General features: G+C 56.4%; 1 protein-coding gene across 1 annotated transcript; it reads left to right on the top strand.

The window, feature by feature from the left end:
* Nucleotides 1–399: 399 nt before the first annotated feature.
* Nucleotides 400–1,635, top strand: LOC308175236 (pleckstrin homology domain-containing family M member 3-like; the record flags this gene model as incomplete). The annotated part of the gene is made up of 1 exon (XM_080550942.1): nucleotides 400–1,635. A coding segment is annotated over one exon (1,236 nt), but the record flags the coding sequence as incomplete, so codon positions are not given.
* Between the last annotated feature and the right edge of the window lie 9,725 nt (nucleotides 1,636–11,360).

Below are 11,360 nucleotides of genomic sequence, written 5' to 3'. Positions count from 1 at the left end.
AGACAGGCAATATCCACAGGACACAGAAAGACAGGCAATATCCACAGGACACAGAAAGACAGGCAATAGACAGGGGCGGCTGTGGCATAGGAAGTAGAGCCGCTGTCTAATGATCACAAGGTCGGCAGATCGGCGATTCGAGCCCCGGCTGGCCACATGTCGAAGTGTTCTTGGGCAAGGCACTGAACCCCAAATTGCTCCCAGTGAGCGGGCCGGCGCCTTGCATGGTAGCTTGCCGCCATTGGTGTGTGAATGTGTGTGTGAATGGGTGAATGAGAGGCCGTTGTAAAGCGCTTTGGAGCAGCAAAAAAGGCGCTATATAAGTGGCAATATCACAGAAAAGGACACAGGACACAGAAAGACAGAAACTAACCCCTCCCCTTCTCTCTCTCCCCTCAGCCAATAAGGAGAGCAGCAGCGGAAGCGTGGTGAAGCAGGGCCGCATGGAGCAGCGCGAGGGGGCCAAGGGCCGCTGGAGCCCCCGCCACGTGGAGCTCACGCCTTGCCAGCTCCGCCTCTACGCCCTGGACGCCGCCGGCAACCACCGCCGCCTGGCCACCGCCTACTCCCTGTCCCACTGCCAGGCCGTGGTGGTGGCCCCCCCGCCCCCCTCCTCCTCCTCCTCCTCCTCCTCCCAGCAGCCCCCCCAGCAGGGGGACGGGCGCGTGCTGCAGGCTCTGTTCTTCCACAGCGCCACGCGGCTGCAGTTGCGCGCGCCCTGCCAGTGGGAGGCGCTGGACTGGCGCCGGCTCATCTGGGAGGGGGTGCTGGCCGCCCGCCCCCCCCCACCTCCGCCGGTAGTAGCCCCTCCCCCTGCGGCGGTGGTCGTAGCCCCCGGCCCCCCCTCCCACAAGTTAGCGAGCGAGCGAACGAGTTCCTCCCCCCCGTCTCTTCTCCCGCCCCCGGTGCCCATGTCCCCCCCGTCCTCCTCCTCCTCCCCCTCCCCCTCTCCCGCCACCGAGACCCCCCCCCCGGCCCCGACCCGGCCCACCGCCCTGCCCCTGTTCACCCAGCGATGCGCCGACGTGCTGCGGGCGGGGGTCCTCCACCGGCTGACGGAGTGCGCGGGGGGGGGCGGCGACACCTCCTCCTCCGCCTCCGCCTCCACCTGGCGGGCCTTCACCTTCGTGCTGAGCCGCGGGCAGCTGCAGGCCTTCCCCACGGAGGGGCGGGGCCCCGTGTCGGAGGCGGTCCTGCGCTACCCGCTGGCCTCCTGCCTGGCCGTGCGGCTGGGGGGCTACGACGACGACCAGGACCCCCACCGCCACCCCACCCTCCACCACCACCACCACCAGGGGGGGGCCTTCCAGGCCGTCTTCCCCGGCGAGGTGCTCCGTCTGCGGGCCGAGAGCCAACTCAAGGCCCAGGACTGGGCGGAGGCCCTGCGGTCGGCCGTGGAGGCCCAGAGGAAGCTCCACCGGGGAGGGGGAGGGCAGGGGGAAGAGGAGGAGGGGGTGGAGGAGGAGGAGGGCCCTCCGGGGTCCCAGGTGCTGCTGAGGGCCAGGCCGGCCAGGGAGCGCAGGCAGAGGGAGGCCCAGAGGGTGAAGAGGCAGTCGGTGACCACCAGCTTCCTCAGCCTGCTGACCTGCCTGGCCGTGGAGAAGGGCCTGACCGCCCAGAGCTTCAGGTGTGCAGGTGAAGAGACCCACCTGCCCTCTCTCTCTCTCCACCACACACACACACACACACACACACACACACACACACACACAACTGCCCTCTCTCAACCACACACACACACACCTGCCCTCTCTCTCTCTCTCTCTCTCTCTCTCTCTCTCTCTCTCTCTCTCTCCTCTCTCTCAACCACACACACACCACACTCACACACTCACACACACACACACTCACACACACACACACACACACACACACACACTCACACACACACACACTCACACACACACACACACACACACACACACGCACACACACACACACACACACACACACACACACACACACACACACACACACACACACACAGCTTCAGGTGTGCAGGTGAAAAGACACCTGCCCTCTCTCTTTCTCTCTCTCTCTCTCTCACTCTCTCAACCACACACACACACACACACACACACACACACACACACACACACACACACACACTCACACTCACACTCACACACACACACCTGCCCTCTCTCTCTCTCTCTCAACCACACACACACTCACACACACACTCACTCACACACACACACCTGCCCTCTCTCTCTCTCTCTCAACCACACACACACTCACAGACACACACTCTCACACACAAACACACTCACTCTTTCTCACACACTCACAGACACACACGCACACACCCACAGCTCCCAGCCGGCCACAGAGACACGTCTGAGCTAACATGCCCGTTAGTAAACAAGTAACAGACGTGTGTGTGCTAGCACGGTGCTTATGGATGGAAAGAAGATGTGCGTGTGTGCGTGTGCGTGTGCTTGCGTGTGCGTGTGCATGTGTGTGTGTATGTGTGCTAGCACGGTGCTTATGGATGTAAACTAGATGTGTGTGTGCGCGTGCGTGTGCGTGTGTGTGTGTGTGTGTGTGTGTGTGTGTGTGTGTGTAGCACAGTGCTTCTGGAGGTAAACAGACCAGGCAGGAGTGTGTACAGCAGCAGTACAGACCAGTCCTCCCTAAAGCGCCTGGGAGGTTTCAAAACCATGTGATTACCCTGAAAAAACCTAATGCTTCCTTCTTCTACCATTGTGACTGCCAATGGCCCCTGGTCCTAACCCTGGTCTAACCCTGGTCCTAACCCTGGTCTAACCCTGGTCCTAACCCTGGTCTAACCCTGGTCCTAAGCCTGGTCTAACCCTGGTCTAACCCTGGTCTAACCCTGGTCCTAACCCTGGTCTAACCCTGGTCTAACCCTGGTCCTAACCCTGGTCCTAACCCTGGTCTAACCCTGGTCTAACCCTGGTCTAACCCTGGTCCTAACCCTGGTCTAACCCTGGTCCTAACCCTGGTCTAACCCTGGTCTAACCCTGATCTAACCCTGGTCCTAACCCTGGTCCTAACCCTGGTCCTAACCCTGGTCTAACCCTGGTCTAACCCTGGTCTAACCCTGGTCCTAACCCTGGTCTAACCCTGGTCCTAACCCTGGTCTAACCCTGGTCTAACCCTGGTCTAACCCTGGTCTAACCCTGGTCCTAACCCTGGTCTAACCCTGGTCCTAACCCTGGTCTAACCCTGGTCCTAACCCTGGTCTAACCCTGGTCCTAACCCTGGTCTAACCCTGGTCTAACCCTGGTCCTAACCCTGGTCTAACCCTGGTCTAACCCTGGTCTAACCCTGGTCTAACCCTGGTCCTAACCCTGGTCCTAACCCTGGTCTAACCCTGGTCTAACCCTGGTCTAACCCTGGTCCTAACCCTGGTCTAACCCTGGTCCTAACCCTGGTCTAACCCTGGTCATAACATAGATAACTGTTTCTTACGATGACTGATGGACAGATGATTCACTCACTTATAAAATGAAAAATGAAAAATGTAATTTAGTCAAATGTACTTGTTGTAAGTCTCTTTGGATAAAGGAGTCTGCTAGATGCCAAAAATGGAATGGAAATGTCACTCAGGGTAAAACCTGGTCTTTATTGTCATTGCTACAGTACAGGTACCAAACAACGAAATTTAGGAGGGGTGGCTCCCCTGGTGTTAGGAAAGAAAAAAAAAACACTTTAAAAAAAATCACAAGAAGGGAAGGAGCTGGTTTACATAAATAAAGGCTATGTACACTATCCACTATCCACTATACCTAACGACACGTCGCTTCTGGTAAATAGACTGACTTATATACTGTATATATATATATATAAGAGACCTATACTTATATAATGGTCTTTATCCAAAGCGCTTTACAATGGCCTCTCATTCACCCATTCACACACACATTCACACACCAATGGCGGCAAGCCCGCTCACTGGGAGCAATTTGGGGTTCAGTGTCTTGCCCAAGGACACTTCGATATGTGGCCAGCCGGGGCTCGAACCGCCAATCTGCCAACCTTGCGATCATTCGACGGCGGCTCTACCTCCTGAGACACAGCCGCCCCAGAACACATCTGGAAGAGGATTTCACATGTCCACACGTTCGTCCCTTTAACACACACACACACACACACACACACACACACTGCTTTCCCACACGGCGCGTCTGTGTATCCTCTGTCCGTCCGTCTTCACACGGTAGAGAGACGTCCCCTAAGCCCCGCCCCCTCTTCACACACAACGTCAACATTGACCTGTCCGTCAAGCCTCCTACCTACACCTGGTTACCGGGGGCGACGGGCGGAGGTCACCTGACCCCTCCTGGTGTGATGTAGGAGCGTAAACATGTCAGGAAGGTTTGCTTTACTCACACTCACACACACACACACACACACACACACACACACACACACACACACACCAAACACACACTCACACTCACACAGACACACACACTCACATACACACACACACAGATAAACACACACTCACACTCACACAGACACACACACTCACATACACACACACACACACACACACACACAGATAAACACACACTCACACTCACACAGACACACACACTCACATACACACACTCACACACAGATAAATACACACTCACACTCACACAGACACACACACTCACATACATACACACCCTCCGCTGGACGAGTGCGTGTTAGCGGCCGGCGCTGTCGTCATGGAGATGGGCCGCATACTTGAGTGAGAGGGATGGAGCAACACACACACACACACACACACACACACACACACACACACACACACACACACACACACACAGATAAACACAGGCCCTTGACCTGTTGAACAAGTCCAACTCTGAGATTATACCATTCTCTTAATCCCCCTCACACACACACACACACACACACACACACACACACACACACACACACCACCCCCCTATCTGGGCCCCTTATCCTCCTAAAACCCCTGGTCAGCCTTGACCCCTCCCCAGAGTGAGGTGGTCCAGGGGAGGCAGACCCTCCCCAGAGTGAGGTGGTCCAGACAGGCAGACCCTCCCCAGAGTGAGGTGGTCCAGACAGGCAGACCCTCCCCAGAGTGAGGTGGTCCAGGGAGGCAGGGCTTATCTGGGCCTTACCACAGAGCTTTCCCCACCGGTGGACCAGCACCGAGAAACCCACCCAAACCCACTCCCACTGTCCTGACACCCACCCAAACCCACTGTCCTGACACCCAAACCCAAACCCACTGTCCTGACACCCACCCAAACCCACTCCCACTGTCCTGACACCCAAACCCACCCACACTGTCCTGACACCCACCCAAACCCACCCACACTGTCCTGACACCCACCCAAACCCACTCCCACTGTCCTGAACCGCCCAGACCCCCATGCCCCCCCCCCATCTGTTTTCTTCCAAACAAACAATCAGAATCAGAGTCAGAATTATTTTTATTGGCCACTATATTTTGCACCGTAAATTGACAACTATATATCCAGGGTTATATATACAGGATTCCCACGCTGGTCTTAAAAAGCCTTAAAGTCTAAAATCCAGCAACGGGATTTATAAGGCCTAAAAAGCTCTTACATTTCAGTTATTAGGTCTAAACAATGAGATTAGCTTGTCCTGCAAGGAAATCAGTCCGACCACATCTATTTACGCGGAAATGAAAATTTACTTTTGAGTAATTATCAGACTTATTTATTTTATATTAATTATCCTTCAGACTTTTTTGTCTGTATGGCAGTGAAATCCCTAATCTCATCACCTCGAGGATGACAAGAAGCTATCATACGGTGTCGCGAATAGGTAAAAAATGATATTCAAAGAGGTCTAAAAATGGTCTAAAAAGGTCTTAAATTCGACTTGTTGAAACGTGTAGGAACCCTGTATATAAGCAGAAATAATGCATTTAAAAGACAAATGGCCAAAAAGAGCAATAGAACAATAATGATGTCGGCTGTGAATTAGAATACATGTAAAACTAATATAAATTACACTGTCAGTTGTATGTGTGTGTGTGTGTGTGTGTGTGTGTGTGTGTGTGTGTGTGTGTGTGTGTGTGTGTGTGTGTGTGACAGGAGAGACTGCAGTCTCTCTCCAACTCAGTACACAGTCGTCACACTGGTCTGTCATTTCACATGAGGTGTGTGTGTGTGTGTGTGTGTGTGTGTGTGTGTGTGTGTGTCCGCCCCCCCCCCCCCCCCCTCCTCCTCCTCCTCCACACACACACCCTCCCCTGTTTGTTTTTGTTTGTTTTTTGTGCTGGGCGATACCATGCCATTACCCATGATCCTGTGCGGCGCAGCCTTTGGTGGTGGCGGCTTTGTTGTGGTGGGCTTCAAACAGGCCGGGGGGCGGGGGGGGATCAAGGTGTGTGTGGGCCTCACTGGCTCTTTGAGCTCCCAGGGTACACCATCCCCCCCCCCCCCCCCCGCACACACACACACCCCGCCCCCCCCCCCCTCTTGTTTCCCTGGACCAGGTCACAGTAACAGAACCCCCCCCCCTCCTCCTCCGCCCTCCTCCCCCATCCCCTAAAACACCCACTCTCGCCACCCCCCCCACGTCCGCCCATGGCCCAACGAACATCTCTCTACCACAGCGTTTATGGACTTCTATCTACAGCGTCTATTTATGTCATATTAGATCATATACCAGGGTTCCCGCGATGGTCTTAAAAAGCCTTAAAGTCTAAAATCCAGCAATCCAACCTACAAGGCCTAAAAAGGGCTCAAATTTCAGTTATTCGGTCTAAAAACTAGGTGCTTGGTCTTAAAAATTAGATCCTGCAAGGAAATCAGTCTGACCACATCTATTTACGCGTAAATTAGTCAAACTGGAACCAAAAAAATGCCAATTCGCTTCCTTTTTTGTCTGTATGGCAGTGAAATCCCTAATTTCATTACCTCCAGGATGACAAAAAGCTATCATATGGTGTCGCGAATAGGTCTCAAATTCTACCCAAAGAGGTCTAAAAAAGGTCTAAAAAATTCTTAAATGTGACTTGTTGAAGCTTGTCGGAGCCCTGGTTAGTGGTGTGTCTGTTATAACGTAAGCGTAGGGGCGTCGCTACCCTGCAGCCCAGGCCTCTCCCAGTGCAGTGAGGTCACCTGTAACACTCTCTCTCTACCTCCTCTCCCTCCCTCTCTCTCTGTACCTCCTCTCCCTCTCTCTCTCTCCCTCCTCTCCCTCCCTCTGTCTCTACCTCCTCTCCCTCCCTCCCTCTCTCTCTCTACCTCCCCTCCCTCCCTCTCTCTCTCTACCTCCTCTCCCTCCCTCTCTCTCTACCTCCTCTCCCTCCCTCCCTCTCTCTCTCTACCTCCTCTCCCTCCCTCTCTCTCTGTACCTCCTCTCCCTCCCTCTCTCTCTACCTCCTCTCCCTCCCTCTCTCTCTCTCTCTCTCTCTACCTCCTCTCCCTCCCTATCTCTCTCTACCTCCTCTCCCTCCCTCCCTCTCTCTCTCTACCTCCTCTCCCTCCCTCCCTCTCTCTCTCTACCTCCTCTCCCTCCCTCTCTCTCTCTACCTCCCCTCCCTCTCTCTCTACCTCCTCTCCCTCCCTCTCTCTCTACCTCCTCTCCCCTCCCTCCCTCTCTCTACCTCCCCTCCCTCTCTCTCTCTACCTCCTCTCCCTCCCTCTCTCTCTACCTCCTCTCCCTCCCTCCCTCTCTCTACTCCTCTCCCCTCCCTCTCTCTACCTCCCCTCCCTCCCTCCTCTCTCTACCTCCCCATCCCTCTCTCTCTCTACCTCCCCTCCCTCCCTCTGTCTGACAGCAGGATAAACGGTGGTGGCGTGTGGCGTCCGTGTTTAGTCCTCTGTTTAGACCGCAGGTCCACCCCCCCGCTCTGACAGGGGAATGAATGAGTTCTCTCCTTCTCCTCCCTCCTTCTCCCCTCCTTCTCCTTCCCTCCTTCTCCTTCCCTCCCTCCCTCCTTCTCCCCTCCTTCTTCCCTCCTTCTCCCTCCCTCCTTCTTCTCCCCTCCTTCTCCTTCCCTCCTTCTCCTCCCCCCTCCTTCTTCTCCCCTCCTTCTCCTTCCCTCCTTCTTCTCTCCCTCCTTCTTCTCCTCTCCTTCCTCCCCTCCTCTTCACCCCTCCTTCTTCCCTCCTTCTCCTCCTCCTTCTTCTCCCTCCTTCCTCCTCCCTCCTTCTCCCCCTCCTTCTCCTCCCCTCCTTCTCCCCTCCTTCTCCCCCTCCTTCTCCCTCCACCCCTCCTTCTTCCTCCCTCCTTCTCCTTCCCTCCTTCTTCTCCCCTCCTTCTTCTCCTCTCCTTCTCCCCTCCTCCTTCTCCCCTCCTTCTTCCCTCCTTCTCCCTCCCTCCTTCTTCTCCCCTCCCTTCTCCTTCCCTCCTTCTTCTCCCCTCCTTCTCCCCTCCTCCTTCTCCCCTCCTTCTTCCCTCCTTCTCCCTCCCTCCTTCTTCTCCCCTCCTTCTCCTCCGCTCCTTCTCCCCTCCTTCTCTCCTTCTTCTCCCCTCCTTCTCCCCTCCTTCTCCCCTCCTCCTTCTTCCCTCCTTCTCCCCTCCTCCTTCTCCCCCTCCTTCTCCCCTCCTCCTTCTCCCCTCCTTCTTCCCTCCCTCCCTCCTTCTCCCTCCTTCTCCTCCCATCCTTCTCTCCTTCTTCTCCCTCCCTCCTTCTCCCTCCTTCTCCTCCCCTCCTTCCCTCCTCTCCCCTCCTTCTCCTCCCCTCCTTCTCCCCTCCTTCTTCCCTCCCTCCCTCCTTCTCCCCTCCTTCTTCCCTCCCTCCTTCTCCTCTCCTTCTCCCTCTCCCCTCCTCCTTCTCCCTCCTTCTTCCCTCCTTCTCCCTCCCTCCTTCTTCTCCCCTCCTTCTCCCCTCCTTCTTCCCTCCCTCCTTCTCCTCTCCTTCTCACCCTCCTCCTTCTCCTCCCCTCCTTCTTCCTCCTTCTCCCTCCCTCCTTCTTCTCCCCTCCTTCTCCCCTCCTTCTTCCCTCCCTCCCTCCTTCTCCCCTCCTTCTTCCCTCCCTCCCTCCTTCTCCCCTCCTTCTCCCCTCCTTCTCCCCTCCTTCTCCTCCCCTCCTTCTCCCCTCCTTCTTCCCTCCTTCTCCCTCCCTCCTTCTTCTCCCCTCCTTCTCCCCCTCCTCCTTCTTCTCCCCCTCCTTCTTCCCTCCCTCCCTCCTTCTCCCCTCCTTCTTCCCTCCCTCCCTCCTTCTCCCCTCCTTCTTCCCTCCTTCTCCCTCCCTCCCTCCTTCTCCCCTCCTTCTCCCCTCCTTCTCCCCTCCTTCTTCCCTCCTTCTCCTCCCCTCCTTCTCCTCCCCTCCCTCCCTCCTTCTCCCCTCCTTCTCCTTCCCTCCTTCTCCTTCCCTCCCTCCCTCCTTCTCCCCTCCTTCTTCCCTCCTTCTCCCTCCCTCCTTCTTCTCCCCTCCTTCTCCTTCCCTCCCCTCCCTCCTTCTCCCCTCCTTCTCCTTCCCTCCCTCCCTCCTTCTCCCCTCCTTCTTCTCCCCTCCTCCTTCTCCCCTCCTTCTCCCCTCCTTCTTCTCTCCCCTCCCTCCTTCTCTCCTTCTTCTCCCCTCCTTCTCCCCTCCTTCTCCCCTCCTCCTTCTTCCCTCCCTCCCTCCCTCCTTCTCCCCTCCTCCTTCTTCCTCCCTCCCTCCCTCCTTCTCCCCTCCTTCTCCCCTCCCTCCCTCCTTCTCCCCTCCTTCTCCCCCTCCTCCTTCTTCCCTCCTTCTCCCCTCCCTCCCTCCTTCTCCTCTCCTTCTCACCCTCCTTCTCCCCTCCTTCTCTCCTTCTCCCCTCCTTCTCCTTCTCCCTCCCTCCCTCCCTCCCTCCTTCTCCCCTCCTCCTTCTTCCCTCCCTCCCTCCCTCCTTCTCCTCTCCTTCTCCCCTCCTTCTCCCCTCTTTCTCTCCTTCTCCCCTCCTTCTCCTTCTCCCTCCCTCCCTCCCTCCTTCCCTCACTGTGTATAACAACTACTGGTCTATTACTGCAGCTGGGAGTGAAAGGCACAGGGTTGTTGAACATGGGGAGCTGGGGGAGTGGGGGGGGAGGTGGGGGGGGGGGGGTACCCTGACCATAATTGGCCGGCATAAAAGCTGTAGAGAGAGAAAGAAAAGAAAATATCCCTTTTTTTTATCAAAGAAAGAAGCCCTGGGATGCGATGGTGATCAATGCGGAAGCGTGATTGTTTGATTCAGGGCTTTTGAGGAGGGGAGGGGGGGGGTGGGTGATGGGGGGGGGGGGGGGGGTGATGGGGTGATTGGGGGGGGGGGTTGAATGAGACGTGTCCGAACCTAAAGAGAGACTAACAGCTGGATACAGCCTCACAGCTCCTTCCTTTTTTTACTCCTCCTTCTCCTTGTTTCTCTCTCTCTCTTTCTTTTCCCCCTTTTTCTTTCTCTCTCTCTCTCTTTCTTTTGCTTTTTTCTCTTTCTCTCTCCCTCCTCTTTCTCTCTCTCCCTCTCTCTCTCTCTCTCATTCAGACTCACTCTGTCTCTGTTCACCCTGCTTCTCCCTGTAGGCCCCTCAACTCTCTCTGTCTCTTTTTCTCTCTGTCGCTCTCCCTCTCCCTTTCTCTCTCTCTCTCTCTCTCTCTCTCTCTCTCTCTCTCTCTTCCCCTTCCCTTCCTTCTTGCTTTCTCCCTCGCTCTTCTCTCCTCCCCCCCCCCCCCCCCCCCTGCTTGGTAGCGTGCCAGTTTCCTTTTGACTGCTTGTGCTTGTCCGTCACTTAGAGCTGTGATGGGGAGTCAGGGGCCGGTCTGTTGTATTACACTTTAATGGCTTTTTCCCTAAACAAATATCCCTGGCCTCCAAAGCCCTGTCACAGGGATTAGTGGGGAGGAGGAGGGGGAGGAGGGGGGAGGAGGAGGAGGAGGGTGGCAGAGGCAGTAGGCAGACAGGGAGAGGGAGAGAGAGAGGCAGGGGGGGTAGAGAGATGGGAGAGGAAGAGTAGAGAGAGGAGGGAGAGAGAGAGAGAGAGAGGAGAGAGAGAGATGGGAGAGAGAGAGAGATGGGAGAGTAGAGAGAGGAGGAGAGAGAGAGAGAGATAAGAGGATAGAGATGGGGAGAGAGAGTGAAAGGGAGGGTGAGAGAGAGAGAGAGAGTAGAGGGAGGGGAGGCGGAGGAGGGGAAGCTGTCTATTGTGAGGGTCCGACACCGAGGACAATGGCCCGGGTGTGAAGCGGGGGGCCGCGGTCTAGGGTGGGGGGTTCGGAGGGGGCTGTGGGCGTAGGGGGGGGGGGGGGGGGTTCAGAGGGGTCCCCATTACTGTAGCCTTCCTCCCCCTGTCTCCAGGCTTTGATTGAGCACCCTTTGCCTCTCCCCCCCCCCTCCTCCCTCCTCATCCTCCCCCCCTGGCCCCAATTTGTCAGCGCCCCATAAAGGCCTGGTTTGCCCCCTCCCCTCGGTGTGGGGGGCAGCAGGGCTCTGATGCCCTC

The sequence above is a fragment of the Nansenia antarctica genome (genome assembly GCF_963989245.1).
Source record: "Nansenia antarctica genome assembly, contig: SCAFFOLD_597, whole genome shotgun sequence".
Lineage (NCBI taxonomy): Eukaryota > Metazoa > Chordata > Actinopteri > Argentiniformes > Microstomatidae > Nansenia > Nansenia antarctica.
The sequence above is the reverse complement of the archived record's forward strand: the minus strand, read 5'-3'. Positions and strand labels throughout refer to the sequence as shown.